The following is a 16,737-nucleotide window of genomic DNA, read 5'->3' as shown; positions in this document are numbered from 1 at the left end:
TAAATCACTGCGGCCAGAGTCTTGACAAAAACCAGAAGATTAGAACACATCACCCCAGTTCTTAGATCTCTGCACTGGCTACCAATAACTTACATAATCGATAATCGGACATGCTGCTCTGTTACGAGCCACCCAGAGCTCTCAGATCTTTGGGGACGGGCTTACTCATTGTTCCCTAGATCAGAACCAAACATGCCGAAGCTGCATTTAGTTTTTACGTGCCTTTGTGTCTGAAAATGTGCTATATAAATAAACTAACCTTAACCTTACCTGTCTCAGTGTTCCCGGGGTTACAGCCATACAATAGATAATCCACAGAGGAGTCAGGAGAACTGAAGATAAAGCAAGAACCATCCCAATGGCAAAGCCCCACCAGGGGTACTCGTAGGTGTTGTTGTATTTCAGCGGGCTGAACTTGACCAGAGAGAATATCAGTGTTCCCTATGACAAAACAAGTGGAATAAAAAGAAAATCAGAGGAGCAGCTTACATTTTCATCAATGGATATATAAATATATTTTTCTTATTGTCATTCTGATATTTTTCCGGTGAATGTCTTAAAGGTCCCATGACATGGCCATTTCTACTGATCATAATTCCATTGTTGAGGTCTACTAGAATAGATTTACATTGTTCATACAGCATCTCTGTATAGTATGTGTATTCACTCTCTGTCCTAAACAGCTTGTTGGAGCTCCTGCCCCCCCCTTCCTATGAGCCTACTGTGCTCCGATTGGTCAGCTCGTCCATTCTGTTCTGATCCAGTCCACCACCGTTACAGCGGAACATCAGTGTTATGTGTTACAATGGCATTTGTTAGCAACCAGAAATAGACACCAGTAATGACAAACAGATGAGAATGCTGCGTGGGGTCATGGGTGCCGTGTTGGTGGGACGTTGCGGGGCTCGCTGCTGCACCCTTTGAGGCTCGAGGAGTGGACAGTGTGAGCTGGATTACTGGTGTAGTTTCCTGGTTGCTGCGTGGGGTCTGCGAGACAGCGAGACACTGCGGAACTCAGCCTGAACACACACTCACAGCCTGCGGAAATCTGCGGAGCTGCATTACGTCACTATGACCGTTACGTCACTATACTCAGGAAGAAAAACATGGAAAAAGAAAAATCTCCAACGAGGCGTTCTGGGGCAGCATAGACAGGTCTTTTCTGTGTTAGAGTTTTACTCGTTACAGGGTGTACTTTGAGGGTTTGTGACTTTGCAGACCGTTTACATGCATAAAAAGCTTCATAACACACAAGGGGACGGGTAATAACCGGAAAAGCATGACATGGGACCTTTGAAAAATAGATAGACCAATACATTTACTTACAACACAGAGACATGGTGTGATGAACTTCCAACAATATTTCATAAGCGATGAGGGGTAGTAGCCAATCATTTCCTTTATATTGTCATAATAACGATCAGCACCTTGTAGTCAGGGAGTCATTAAAGAATATGATCAAACACTGGGATTCATCTACATTACGATATAAAAGGGCAAGGTCTGATGCCTGGCCACGTGCTCATAAGGAAAAGGGGACAGAATGTCAGCACTACTAGAGTCCATTACATTCCTGAGAACGGTCTCAAGTCTTTCTTCTTTTGGTCCAAGAGGAATGAAAGCTAAGTTAATGTGTAAGATAGTACTGGCCTCACAGATAGGCGCGAAATGTTCTGCCCTCCAGGCAGTTGTTCAAATGTTTTAATGGCTTTAGCAGTGCCCTCTGGTTACTTATGCAGTGCAGATGAAAAACAAAATGATAAGTGAGTAAAATGAGCAAATATCAATACAATGTTTTGTGAACATGATTTGTAATATGTTATCACTGTTATTCATAATGGCATAGTTTTAGGGGCTAACATTACTTAACATATATACTGTATGTCTGTTGGACTCCTAATTTTCCTTGCTTAAAATGATCTTGTTGCTTACCATATATCCATCCCACACAGACGCACTCCAAAATGGCAAAAATCATGAATGGTATTCCACTGCAAGCATAGTAATCAAACAGCAGAAATACATAAAGTCCTCCCTACAGCACATGACAGAGAAGACAGAAACAGGAACACAAAAGAGATTGTTTTGTTAAATGCACAACATATTTGGCACGGAAAGAGAGACTTAATGGTGCTGTCTTTTACTCTTAATGTCATAGATTAAAAAAGTAGACTCTCACCTCAGTCACCATAAACAGGCCAATAACAAAGGAAACACCACAGATGATCAGCAGAAGTAGTTTACGTCGATGACCAATGAGAAAGAAGGATGGAAACATGTCTGATATGGCTGTCACCAGGCCTTCCAGACACACAAACTGTGGGTAAAAGATAAATGTCACCTTTACATTTTCTACACTGATTATAACAATTAAGTTTCTAGCATTCTCAGGTCTTAAAGGTCTCCTATTATGCAATTTGTAGGCATATATTATGGGTCTCAGATATATACAATTATATAAAAAACATGTCTATGATGTGTTTTGCTCAAAATACCAAACAGATCATGCATTTTAGACATCCCTCATAATCCTCTTTTTCAGCCCTGTTAGAGAAGTGCTGATTCTGGTTCAGTAGCTGCTGGTTGTTGTGCAATTTGCATGATAGGAGACCTTTAAGACTTTTGGAAATGTTTTAGTCTTCATGAATATTACCTTCAACCAAGTGCATATTCTGTCCAAGCATTTAATGTAACTTAAGCCTGATTGCTTATATCTTTTATGTATTTGGATACTTAATATCTCTAGATCTAGATATCACAAGACACAACCATTGAAAATATCTTATGGAATATTTGCACATGAAAAGCAATACAAATCAATCAAAAGTAAAAGGAAATAGAGATATACTGATATTGTCTTTGTATGCAGGGATTTGATTATAAGGGGGGCTTATAACCCAATGTTATACATTTATTATGTACAGTATATGTTAAATACAGCTGAATGTGAAAACTTTACCTCACTGTCCAATCCAAGAAGGATAATCATGATGAAGAAGAAGGCAGCCCAGAGTTGAGGCAAAGGCATCATGGATAAAGCCAGAGGGTAAGCAATGAATGCCAGGCCAGGACCTGCAAGTCGATAGCCAAATGTCTTAGGAATTAGTACACTTATCATTTCTATATATAGCACCTGCTTTTAAGGGTGGAATTAGACCAGACCCTGCTTAGTTTGTGTCCAGTGATGATGAGTTATTCAAACTAAATCTTTTATTTCTGGACCCATGTACACCAGCTGGTATTCAGTAAGTTGCAATATGCAATCTAACCACGAGATGGCACTATCGTAGACACTGGTCGTAAAAAAGGTGATAATATTTCTGTGTTGTGTTTACAGCAAGTTTCTGCTGCCACCAATGGGTCAAAATATCAGGTGCTGCAGGATTTGATTGATTAATTGATTTTATCTTGGATTATGTTTAGGAAATAAGGAATACATTTAGAGAGTAGAGGGTCCTCCTCATAAGTACAGAAAAATGATGTTCTTGTGAATTATAATTGAAAGAACCCTGCAGCACACATTGATGTGAGGTCCCACATGATATATGGGGACCAAAATGCAAGTGTTTCTTCTCACATGTTATTGTGAGACTTGAATTTGTTAAGTTGTGAATTATATATTTTTTCTCTTCATCTGAAAAAAACAAAACAATTTATTCATCACTTAATATTTTTCATAGGAACACAACAAAGCTAATATACACCACAAGGTTTTTCCTCAAACCATCCCATACCTGATTCAGCTACTGTTGAGATGTCAACACCCAATTCATGCGACATGAAGCCGAGAACAGGGAAGACTGCAAAGCCAGCAACAAAGCTTGTTAAACTGTTCAGTGCCCACAAGGCGAAAGTGTCTCTGGAAATTAAAAAGGACGATTATCTATTTTATCCTGCATGACACAAATCGTTAAATGCATATAATGTACAAACATAGGATACAATGTTATCCTTACTTGTAGCAGTTGTTATTGTATTTGTTGTAGCTTCCCATCGCTTGCAAACTGCCTACGCAAATGCAATAGGAGAATAATATCTGGCTCCCAGCATCCATCCACACCTTAAATCAGTTAAATGTGCAGTGCCAGTGATTTTTAAATGCTTTTCAATATTGACACATATGATGTTTATACTTGTATAATATACAACTATACTTTGTTATACTGTGTACTTGGTTCAGGCATCTACAGTATAATTCTACCTTTCTGTCCCTCTCTTAAGCCACATGTCCACTTCCATGCATGTCTTAGAAACTCTCTAACACAATTTGTATCTTTCCTCCGGATGTACTCAGACTTTCCCACTGGTCCCATCTGACTCCTTCATCCTCCTGCTCACTTTCCCTATTACTCCCAATAGTATTTTCACCTTCTCCACCTTCTCATTGGCAGATCATCCATTTTGCTTTTTTTCCTTTGGTAGACCTGAAACCTAACTTGTACCTGCTTGTATTCCTGGTAATGTGTGATTTCTCAATTCTCGGCCTCTGGGCCCTGATGGCAAATACCCTGTTCCTTTTCGTTTTCAGCCAAGCCTTTATAACAGACAAAAACACTTCTGGTCATTAATGTATGGGTACAGCACGTAATGGTGAATACTAAGACGTCAAAGATAAAAGCATCAGCAATATTCAAAAATATTTTCTTTAACATATTTGGAGCCATCAAAGACGGAAAAACAGTCCTGCAGTCAATAGATAAATGTTTTGTCTGGGCAAGGAAAACATATTTTTCCCGTTGCAGATGTGACCAGATGAAGGCGTTTTAAATAGTCTCTGTGTCTTTAAGATCTAAGATACATATTCCTAAATTCCTAAAAACATGATTTAAAACTTAAAATGTTTGTCATGATCCAATGGCAAAACAGCATATTTCAGAAGATCTCTGTTTTGACAACACAAGGACAGTCATTCGTTGAATACAGCATTCCAGGGTTTGTGAATCTTAGCGCAGGTACATCTGCATAATCAGCATCAAATATAATTAAAAAAAACATATTTATACATAGTGTGCCAACGGGGTAAAACTAGTATAAAGAAAACATAATTGGTACCAAAAACAACCCCTGAGGTACACCAAACTTAACAAAAGAATCATAAAATACATTGTTTTTCCCAGAAACAACGAACCTCCTCCTAAAAAGCTGTGTCAAATGCTGCGCTAATGTCCAGAATTACAATGACTTGGCCATGCGATTAGGTGAGAGGCTGAATTACACAGATGTAACCAAGCTTTAATCAAGCTAGATTCTAAGAAACCGGCTGGCCCGGACAACGTAGAACCTTTCTTTTTAAAGATAGCTGCAGATTTTATTGCTCCACCTCTCACTACTCTTTTTAACCTCTCCCTCAGCACTAACACAATTCCAAAATGGTGGAAGTCAGCGTATGTCCTGCCTTTGCTAAAAGGAGGGGAGGCCACCTTATTAAATAACTATAGGCCAATCTCTAAGTTGCCAGTTCTGGCTAAGGTTCTTGAACGCTTAGTGAATGAACAAGTAAAGGTGTTTTTATGTACAAATGACATCCTGTCTAAACATCAGTCAGGCTTCAGAAAGCAACACAGCACCATCACTGCCACAATGAAAGTGGTGAATGATGTGGCGAGTATTTTAGATAATAAGCAGAGTTGTGCAGCTCTATTTACTGACCTTTCAAAAGCGTTTGACACCGTCGATCATCACATTTTAAAGCAGAGGCTAACCAGTATAGGCATGTCCAGCCATGCAGTGGGGTGGTTTGTAAACTACCTCTCTGAAAGGTCCCAATGTGTTCACTTTGATGGGCTACTTTACATTTGTATGCGGATGATACCGCGATGTACTGTGCAGGTCCCTCCATTAAGGAGGCTGGTGTTAAATTACAGGCTGTTTTTAACATTATTCAGACTCAGCTCTCTGAACTAAAGCTTCTTTTAAATGTTGAGAAAACCAAGGTAATGCTCTTCTCTAAAGCTAAAAAGACACCAGAGCCTGTTTTAGATATTGTAACTATGCAAGGAATAAAAATTGAAGTGGTTACCTGTTACAAATGCCTTGGTATCTGGCTTGATGATTGTCTCACTTTTAAACTTCATGTCAATAACCTGCTTAAAAAGCTGAGGGTTAGGCTAGGTTTCTTCTACAGGAACAAGTCCTGTTTCTCGCTTGAGGCCAGGAAAAGGCTAGTCACTGTGACCTTTTTACCTGTGCTGGACTATGGGGATCTGGTCTATATGAATGCACCTGCCCATTGCCTGGTCAAGTTAGATGCTGCGTATCACAGTGCACTGAGATTTGTGACAAACCGTAAAGCATTAATCCATCACTGTACCCTGTATGCAAGGGCTGGTTTGCTTTCACTAACTGTACGGAGGCTCAGTCACTGGTACATTTTTATATACAAAGCCATGTTAGGGAAACTTCCATCTTATATCTGCTCCCTGATCTCACGGAAAATTGTAAGTGGCTACTGCCTGAGATCGAATGCTGTAGTTTTATTAAATGTGCCAACTGCTAGGACTGTCTTAGGGAAGACAGCTTTTAGATGCGCAGCTCCTCTGTCTTGGAATAGTCTGCAAATTAAATGGAAACTGAACAATCTGGTGCCACTAAATGTTTTTAAAGCTCGGTTGGATGCTACTCAATCGGAAGCTATTGGTACCTGTTTATGTGGATAATTATGTAAATGATGCTGTATGATGTCCTTTTGTTGTTCTATTTATGTTTTTATGTTTCATGTGGAACTACTTGAGCAGGTCTCCCTTGAAAAAGAGATCAATGATCTCAATGGGATTTATCTGTATAAATAAAGGTAAAAAAAAAAGATTGGTTGTAAATAAAAACAATTCATGGCTGCTCTGCCCACACCTTTGTACTGTGTCTTTAAGGGACCAAAAGTTTGTTGAGCTCTGCAGGGCTTTGACGTGAATTCAACTTTGCAAAGTGAATTTAAAATAAATGGCACAACTTAGTACAAAAACGGCTTGCACACTTGTATGATGACCTTCCTTTTGAACTGATCACCTATTAGTATGATTAACCAATATTTAGTTTTGGTCTAAGTTAAAGTCCATACATTTTAGTATTGCAAGTGTTAGCCAAGTAGTGTTCTGTGCAGTGTGTCACTTACACATCACTCATTAGTCACACATAAACCTCACCTGAGGATCAGTCAGACGAGTCAGATCAGGATAAAGGTAATATCGAATTCCAGTTACAGCTCCTGGCAATGTCAGCCCACGGATCAGCATCACAATCAACATCACAACTGGAAAAGTGGCTGTGACGTACACAACCTGAAAGAGGAGCACCAATACATACTGTTATTAATCGTGGTCAATAAGCCGATTAATTTTTAGGATTTAATTATAATTTTAGGGTTAAATTACCCATTTAATAATAAGCGTATACATCTCACCTTTCCTGTCGCCTTGACTCCTTTCCAGATACAGAAGTAACAGATGATCCAGCTTAGCAGAAGGCATCCAGCCAGGTCCCAGCGGATACTGCCCATCTCTTCAATTCCCCCAGACAAACCCAAGACTCTCCTCCTAAGTGCAAGAAGAAAGTTATGTCAAGACATTTTAGTGACTCTAAAAACTGTTTTGCTAATGTGAGTACTTACTGCCAGAATTCTTTCACTGATGATGCTGCATTTTCATTGATGTGGCGATAAACTGAATCATTCTGTCCACAATCAATGCAGTTATCTTGAAGCGAAAGAGTAAAATGAAAGAAGTTGATATTTTCAGAATTTGGAACCATGTTGATATTAAGGGTTCTCCATACATAATTGAGCATGCCTATGATTAAGTGATTGTCTCCATATGGCCACTTACAGTAATTCTGTACCTACATAAGGCCTTTGCACTAACATCAGTGTGATGTTTACCTGTGTTCCAGGTGTTGTTGCAGCTGGCCCATGGGAGAACGGTGTGGAAGGAGGAGAAGAGGTAGAGGAAGGCCCAAGCCAGGATGACAATGTAATACACCACACTATATAACAATGTAACTTGACTGCCGTAGCCTAAACCTTTGAAAAAAATAGAGCTGCCATTTTAACATTTGATACACAAAAGTAATGTAACAATATACACATATTTCAAATACTTTGGCACTCTATGGAATATGTAGTTATGTTAGTAGTACCTCCAAATATGGGACATATTTTCCTCCAACATGTGATCCCACCCTGAGCCGTTAACTGGCCCAGAGATACCTCTAGAAAGAAGATGGGGATTCCACACGTGGACAGGAACACCACATAGGGGATCAGGAAAGCCCCTGAAAAGACAAATTGAGAAAAGTAACGGATTCTAGTCAGAAAAATACTACGGACACAAAATGTTACTAATTTAATACCAGTTTTCTAGTATTTTCTTATCTTACATTCTTATACAATACAATACAATAGTTTTAACTGTTCTTACCGCCTCCATTTTTGAAGCACAGATATGGAAATCTCCAAACATTGCCCAGACCAATAATATGTCCGGAAACAGATAAAATGTACTCCCTCTTGTTGGCCCACTGGCCTCTCTTTTCTCTGTTGGAGGTAGCAGGATTTTGATTGTTTTCATCTTTCATCAGATTCTTCTCTGGATAACTTGCTGGCTCCATCAGGACAGATCTGTGGTGAGAAATTATTCGGTTTTCAGCTGTTGCATTTAATACTTAACTGTGTCTGCGTATGTTAACAGTGCATTACGTATAGAGTGCATTACAAGAAAACTGGGGAGTTCCGTTTGATCTTAGAACGGCAACCTCAATTGGAATTTTTAAAAGTAAATTAAAGACCTATCTTTTTAATTTGGCTTATAATTTTTAGTAGTATCACTGTACATGTTTTATTGTTTTTACATATTTTAATTATGTTCCTCATTTGTTATTGTCATCATTTGTGTCATACTCAGGAAAGCACTTTGGGCTGTGTCAAGCATGAAAGGTGCTATATAAATATAGTTTATGATTATTATTATTATTAAAAAATTGTTTATTTATGTCCAACGACTTCCAAGCACTAAAACAAATCTAAACCTCTACCATAGTGCAAATGTCCTTTTTATCTGCTGCGCAAAAGTTTGGTGACCCGCAGGTCAAATCCTAAAGCTGTTGATGTCCAAATATTTCAACCAATGTAGTCCGATGTTTAACAAGCACATTCTTTTTATATACCAATATTTTTGAAATACTAACTCTCTCTGTGCGCACAGAAAATTTCACATGATGTATATAAATATGATGATGAAATATTATAAGCATTACCAAGTTTGTTCCCAGCTTTCTCACGTAATCCCAGCACAGATTTTGTTGCCATGAATTGCATGGCAGTAGAAAAGGCAAAGAAAGTCTAGGAACTGGTACAAGATACATGCATTGCACCTACTGGAGACCACCGGTAAGAATCATCACTACCTCCGTTTAGCGGTACATTTAATTGATGACAAATAGCAACTTCACTCATTTGCTTGAGGTGTGGTGAAAACGGAGGAAATGCATTTTTGCTGAAGCGTGCAATAGAGTCTGGCTGCAGACCGCAGCAAGGAGGCGGATCCTATAGGGGCGTTTCCTATAGGGGCGTTTCCTATAGTGAACGACGGGAGCCGGTGTTATGCCGTAGGACAGGTTGAAGCCTTGCCGTGGATTGAAGCCCTGTTCGCGGGGACGCACAGAGGTGACGTAATCGCCTGTATTGGGCGTTCGCCGTATTTTCACCCTTACCAAAGCTTTTTTCTCTCTTTTGAATGATATATATCAGATTAAACAGCAAACGGCTGAATAAATAATGTGCATACAATTGCGAGGAGGCTCGTTTTAAGGACACGTTTTTCAGATCTGTCACAATCTTCGTATTGGAATAAATTTACGTTTTTGAGTGTATAGTCCCACTCTGTTATATTCCTCCTTCCTACAGAACAGACAAACAATGACAGGATAATATGTGATTTGTCAATAGTCCTATTTCTTAAAACCTTCTCTGTTGTTTAAGTGTCTGATAACCACGAATAGTAAGCAATGATATAACAGTAATGATATCACCTGATCATGTCAGACACATGTGTTATTTTCAATCAAGCCTAAAAGATAATGTGTTCAACTGGCTTCACTCACTTCAATTGCTCCTTTGAATATCATTTTTATATATCCCTACTCAACACATGTTTGTATTGTAATGCCACTCCTATTTTTTTTTTTAATTGTATTTTAAGGTGACATTGAATGCTTTGAAAGGTGCCCTAAAATAAAGTGTATTATTGATCTTGTATCTGTGCCTCTATTACATTACATTTCATTTTCTATCACACTATTAATGATTCTTATTTTAGACTAGGTTAATCCTGGTGTCAATAGGGAAGATCTGCACTGTTCTATACATAACATGTTCAGATCAGGTGTTGGAGCTGCCGGATTTCGAACCCCCCCCTTTATCTTTCTCCAGGATAGTCACAATGTCACCAAAATCACACTGGTGTTGGCTGTTCCCCTCTAGTTTATGCTCACAAAAGCATTTCACTCTGGGCCCAGCAGGTCAAAAACTAAAGAGTGGCTTCAAAATCCGGCAGTGCAGTTGCTAGAGCTGCCGGATTTTGAAGCCCCTCTTTATTTTTGTACCTCTCTATGGCTCTGAGCCTGACTATAACCACCCCTTCTCTGAGGTGCAGGCAGTGTCACAAACAAATGATGGTCCTGATAGACTACAAAAATATTCGGTGTGCAGATCTTTGTTTTCACAATAAAAGTAGTTTCTTAGTGAATGTCCTGTACTGGTCTTAAAATCTCATAACATCAGCTTTTAATGTTCCTCTTGGATGTTCTTCTTGACCCTCAGAGAAGGAGAAGATGTCGTGTCTTTCGGGCATGTCCTTTCCTAACAAAAATTACAGGAAACATAAAACATATTATTGCAGAACAAGTGTGTTATTTATGAAAGAGGTGTGTTTGTGTGTTATGGGGCTGTTGATATAATTATTTTTTAATTGTAATCAGATTATGAATGAACAGTATGAAATTCATCAACATATGTTATTATCAAAATAATATTTAACTGTTATCAAAACGTAGTGCAACTGTAGAAGCTTGCTCTGTTGTCTCACTGAAAGAATAACTTTTACCACGTTTTTTTACAGACAATATTGAGAGATAAATAGTAGCAGTTCTCACTATGTGTTAAATATCTTTGCCTTCAATACATTAAATTAGAAAGCTGAGAAAGTCATATTGCTTGTTAACATCTAAATGTGACTTTTTGCATGGAAAAAACGCTCAACTTTACTGATGTGTAGGTGATCTAGTATTTAGTATTGTTTAATGGAATGTATATCAGTGTATTCAAGTCAATACTTCATTCATTTAAACCAATATCTTTCTTGATTCTTTGTACAGTATGAAAAAAGAGTCTTAGTACCTGTGCTGAAGTTCACTGCTGTGAGGAGTCCAGTTCTGTCTCTCACTCTCTGGTCCAGCCTGTCTGCATCACCTGGACACTTTAAACAAACAGATATATATATATATATATATATATATATGTAAAGTACCATGTGTACAAACAATATAACTGATTCTTTTCTGTTGAACATGTTGGATTGTGTATTGTCCGAGTCGGGGTCCTTTTTATTTTACTGTAACTTTGGAAATTGTGTTACCAATGCTTACTGTTTATTTGATATCAATTTGTAATACAATTAATAAAAACAACAAGGTTTGGGTTCGTTCTTCAGATGACTGTGACGTTAACTTGTAAGCTCAATAATGAACTCCAGCTCAACCAACCATATTGTAATATCTAAGTAATCATCTTGAAATATGACATTAATAATTGTAATATACACACATTTTATTGTGAGGTTGATTTCACATACACTACTTCGACGTTAGCTAAATAGAAAATAGCATGGATAATTTACTAAGGCTTTAAAAACACAGCAGGAGCCCAAGACAATTATAAAACTTGTCATTATTTCAGTACAGTTCAATTGGTTTTATTTTCATAAACGGTTATCAACCGTTAGTGCCAAAGCAGTAGGCTATACTATATGAATTACTGCTGTAGACTACAACCACTACTTGTTTATTTCGCCGCTAAACTGCACGATATAAAACGGTGGTCTTCAAAGCGGATTTAATCCTCAATCACAATAATAATATTCAAAGTAATACTGGGCAAGTAATGGGCAATACTTACCGTTGATTGACGCGCCATGTCAGCGGACTGGTAGCGACACGAACCGTTAGCGAACAGTTAGCCCCGCAGTCATCCGGTTCGACCTGACTGTGACTGTGACTGACCCAGCGCCATATAGACTGAGAGTTACGACATCTCCGTTCACTCCAATGGACCACTTTTTTACAGCAATGGCGGATCGTGGAGCCTCTCAATCGTTCCCCGGAAGTTAGCGCCAAGGCTAGCAGAGCTGTGGAGTTGCAGCATAATAGACCGTTCGTGACGGACTTTTAAAGGTAAGAAGAAGTTTAAAGATTTATATTGCGGATATTATCAGTACATCTGATTCAAATTAACATGTGTATTAAAGGATGTCAGTGGATTATCCCTAAATTAGTAGATTTAGGGAACGTTTACAGATAACAGATTAAGCTAGCATACCGAAGCAAGTTAGCAACACACGTTGAACAGCCTTTTAATTGTAAATTCCGTTCTCTTAATGTCATTTCGTTCAACGTTGTTGAATTAGAGAAGAGTGGCTTCTAAACGGGATTGTATGCGGGGGTGGAGGGAGTTAAATATTAGATAAATATAACTTTGGTGCGTGTGAGAGTGAGTGTTTTTAGCAGAGCCATATTGTGTCCTTGTGATTATGTTGATTATTACCTGTCTGTATAATGTTGCAGCTCAGCTGATTTTGGATTGATGGCAAAGGGAGAGGGACTTAAGTGAGAGTGAAAACACAAGGTAAGTTTAATACTACTGTTTTATATAAGTAAGCCTACTAAACATGTGTTCTATCACTGTATTATATAAGTAATCTTGTTAGTAACCTACTGTATGGCAGGTGGAGGGACAGTGATGTTACAGGTGGAGGAGCAAGACTGCAAACTCACAAGACAGAGAAATCAAAGTTTGTTCTCCAGAGAAGAGGTTGATTTCACTTCAATTTTTTATTTCATATTTTCTAAAGATGTGGAAATGGCAACAAAAAAAAACTTGAGAGCTGTAACCAAGACAACTGTAAGAACATGAGTAGAGAGCCACCAAGGTTTTTCAAGTCCCTCTCTTACTCCATTTTGCCAACCCAAACTTCCAGATACATGACAGGACACCTTGCTTGTTTTTGTTGTTTGCGCTCCTCTGGCGAGAGACAGCAAGCGCATTTCGTGGCATCTGCAGGCAGTGGCAAGTCCTTCCGGCATATGCCACAGAGGCCGCTACTCTGTGGTAGCTGTGGCAAGTCCTTCCGGCATATGCCACAGATGCCACAACTTGCCGAGGCATCTGCCGCTGCTCAACGGGAGTTGCCACAAGATGCCAGAGTAAGAGAAGGTTTACTGTAGCTGCCACTCACCTTCCGTGGAAAATGCAGCTATTTAAACCCGTATTTATCGTGTAAAATGTCGCGGTTTAGGCATGACTTTATCAAACTGATCTGTACACAGGACTGATGTGCGATCTCTATTTAAAAAAAAGATTTTCATCATTTCTATTCAATTTTACTTGAAGCATGGTTTGCTAAAATAAACAAACGTGCTATATATATGATGAAATATTGGCGAGTGAGGGTTGCAACGCCCTTGGCAATTGTCGCTTCTTGAGGGGAGTTTCCACTGCTTGCTATGATAAACCAGGTATATGACTAGTAAAGACAAATAATTAACAAGTAAATATCTGTATGAACACAGCAACTTGTACACTGGTGTTATTAGACTTGGCTACAGACTTAGGGCAGCTGTAACTGATTGCAGATGCCACTGCTAGTGAGATGCTAAGGTTAGTATGAAGGAGTATGAAGGAGGTCCTTGATATATTTCCATTAGGCAAAGGACTTATATTTGCCCCATGCCTTCAGCAGCAGCAGGCCATTCACTTTGATTTGACATTTTACACGATAAATATGGGTTTAAATAGCAGCATTTGCCACGGAAGGTGAGTGGCAGCTACCGTAAACGTTCTCTTACTCTGGCATCTTGTGGCAACTCCCGTTGAGCAGCGGCAGATGCCTCGGCAAGTTGTGGCACCTGTGGCATATGCCGGAAGTACTTGCCACAGCTACCACAGAGTAGCGGCCTCTGTGGCATATGCCGGAAGGACTTGCCACTGCCTGCAGATGCCACGAAATGAGCCAGGCCCTACTGCCTCTGGCTGGGTGCTGGCAGGTGGAGGGCAGTGATCCCTTCCCTTCTTCCCTCAATCTTTGAGACTAATGTAAGTAGAAGACATGGCACTGTACATTTTCGAACATTTAAAATATTATACCACTTAAAAATAAGAAATATTACTTTTGTTACTAAGAGTTCATACTTATTATACCTGTGTCACCTTTCACACTATAGCTGTTGTAGAGGCTAAGCCAACGCTTTAAGCCTCTGAGGATCCGCTTGGTGTGTGTAATTGACGCACACAAGTTTTCTGCCGAATAAAGGTCAGAAAGAAAGTTTCCAGTTTGAAACAGTCCATTTATTTCCATTTTACTGGTTTCCATTTACTTGCTTCTGTCCATATTCACCACACGATATTACTGTTTACACAATACCTTTGCTTTGCTTGTAATCCCGTGTTTGTGTGTGTGTTCTCCGTGTGTGTTCTCCGTGTGTGTTCTCCGTGTGTGTGCTCCTTGTGTGTGTGTTCCGTGTGTGCTCCTTGTGTGTGTGTTCAAAAACTGTATGGGCCTTCCGGCGGAACCTCTCCCCAACACACATAGGTTCCTACCTTTATACCCACAGTTAATTGGCTCCTACAGCTGTGATCATGAGCTATGGGCTTTGTAGATACAGGTCCCGCGGTGAATCGTGGTGCAGGGGCCAGGCTTGGAATTTCGTCATTTTAGGGGCAAGGCCATTTGGCCTTCCCGTTCACATTTTTTTTAAGGGCACAAAGGCCACATGACAGGGCACAAAGGCTGTTTGGTTAAATTACGCTGGTCAATCAACATGACTGAAAAGTGTAGCACTAACGTCAACACCAGTCGTTTTACAAACGGCTGAATAGCAATAGTGTTTCTTAAACGTATACGTTAAGTTCAGCCATAAACCACATAAGTCAGTCAGGGGTAGACAGTAAGGGTACAATTGTATTGTCACTGGCCCCACCATTGTAACCACTGGCCCGGAGCATTCGTCCACCAAAAAAAAAATCGACAAATAATGAAGAAAATTAACACATTTGTTGCAATAATTTATGCACTAACTACAACCGTTTTTGGACTTCCGTTGTCGTAACTCTTCTATTATATGGCTTTGGGCTGGACCAGCGCCATATAGATAGAAGAGTTACGACAGCGGAAGTCCAAAAACGGTTATCGTCACGTGGTTCATGTAGACGAGGATCGTTCCCCGGAAGTTCATGGCGGGCAATGTGAATGCATTGATAACAGGAGATAGAACTACGATTTTTGGTAATTATTAGTGAATAAAGGTTTTGATTTGCAATATTTATACAACAAATCGATATGTGTATGTATTCACATCAATATGTTTTAAAAAATAAAATCGAATTTGCTAATATTAAGTGATAATATTAGGATTAGTGTGAACAACTAGTTTACATGTTAGGCTAACAGTGCCTTGGTTAAAGAGCCTGTTCTGTTTATTTATAGCTTTGAATTCTTTCAAACCAATATTATCTTCTTAAACTTGTATGGTAGTCAGGAGCATCACTTTCTAATGTTTATTGATACATTTAGTCGAGGGAGGGGATCTAAAGTAATGCTTTAAAATTCAGATTAGATTCATTTCTACCATTTTCTTAAATTCATGGTAGTTTCAGTAATCCCCTGGTAATTGAGGACACAAGTTATCTAAATGACTAATGTCATCTTTATGGCTTTCAGAAAGGACAGGAGACCGACAGGTGACTATCAAAGGACTAGCAGCAGCAGCAGCAGGACTAGCAGCATATGATGATGATGATGTTAAATGTGTTGTTTTAGGAACATCCATTGCAAATACATGGAATTCAATAAACATTGAATAGCATATCATGCAGTTTGTCTGTGCCTTTTCCTCCGTGTTGTCCTGGTTTGCTGTGCTGCCTCCTAGTAGCCACCATGGTTCACTGTGCTGCCTGGGGATGCTCAAATCGCTCAGAGAAAGGAGTACGAATGTACGGCTTCCCCACTGACACAGAGCGGAGGAAGAAATGGCTGGCTCAAGTCAGCAGGAGCAATTTCACGACCAACAGCAACAAAATACGTGATGTAATTATATACAAACACTGCATTTGCACTTTTCCCCAAACGAAAACCACACCATTGGGAAAGCTTAATGTTTTGTTTAATACAAAAAAACAGGGAAAGGCTTGAAAAACACTGAGAGTTGAGACTCAGGGTGCAGGGTGAGGGTCTCAGTGCAGGTATTCAGGCTCCATTGAATCCCGCTCTGGTTGTTGTGCTGAAAGAGGGAGTAACAGACAGGAGAAAGGGTTATACACACACAGCACACCTATTGGATGGGAAATTGCCTTGGGGAGATAAGGTGTTTACTTATATAAAACTGTGTTTACTTATATAAAACAGTAGTATTAAACTTCACTCTCACTTAAGTCCCTCTCCCTTTGCCATCAATCCAGAATCAGCTGAGCTGCAACATTAT

The 16,737-nt window shown here is 39.4% G+C and overlaps 1 protein-coding gene and 1 long non-coding RNA gene across 3 annotated transcripts; both read right to left on the bottom strand.

Moving 5' to 3' along the window:
* Nucleotides 1-207: 207 nt before the first annotated feature.
* LOC117462572 (sodium- and chloride-dependent GABA transporter 2-like) lies at nucleotides 208-8,598 on the bottom strand. The gene is made up of 13 exons (XM_034104846.1): nucleotides 8,409-8,598; nucleotides 8,128-8,262; nucleotides 7,871-8,011; nucleotides 7,604-7,688; nucleotides 7,397-7,529; nucleotides 7,140-7,274; nucleotides 3,957-4,060; nucleotides 3,735-3,859; nucleotides 2,960-3,072; nucleotides 2,180-2,317; nucleotides 1,933-2,035; nucleotides 1,327-1,427; nucleotides 208-441 (listed from the first exon to the last, which is right to left on the bottom strand). The coding sequence occupies exons 1-13, from the start codon at nucleotides 8,596-8,598 to the stop codon at nucleotides 208-210; spliced, it is 1,737 nt and encodes a 578-aa protein (XP_033960737.1).
* Nucleotides 8,599-10,748: 2,150 nt separating this feature from the next.
* LOC139435641 (uncharacterized) lies at nucleotides 10,749-12,239 on the bottom strand. Of its 2 annotated transcripts, none has more exons than XR_011644859.1 (3): nucleotides 12,161-12,239; nucleotides 11,384-11,462; nucleotides 10,749-10,846 (listed from the first exon to the last, which is right to left on the bottom strand). It is a non-coding gene; the product is annotated as an uncharacterized lncRNA (long non-coding RNA). The 2 variants fall into 2 exon arrangements; XR_011644858.1 differs by having other exon boundaries at nucleotides 11,384-11,455; nucleotides 12,161-12,238.
* Nucleotides 12,240-16,737: the final 4,498 nt, after the last annotated feature.

This window comes from Pseudochaenichthys georgianus, chromosome 17 (assembly GCF_902827115.2).
Source record: "Pseudochaenichthys georgianus chromosome 17, fPseGeo1.2, whole genome shotgun sequence".
NCBI classification, from domain to species: Eukaryota; Metazoa; Chordata; class Actinopteri; order Perciformes; family Channichthyidae; genus Pseudochaenichthys; species Pseudochaenichthys georgianus.
Note: the sequence above shows the minus strand (reverse complement) of the source record. Positions and strands in the feature narration are given on the sequence as shown.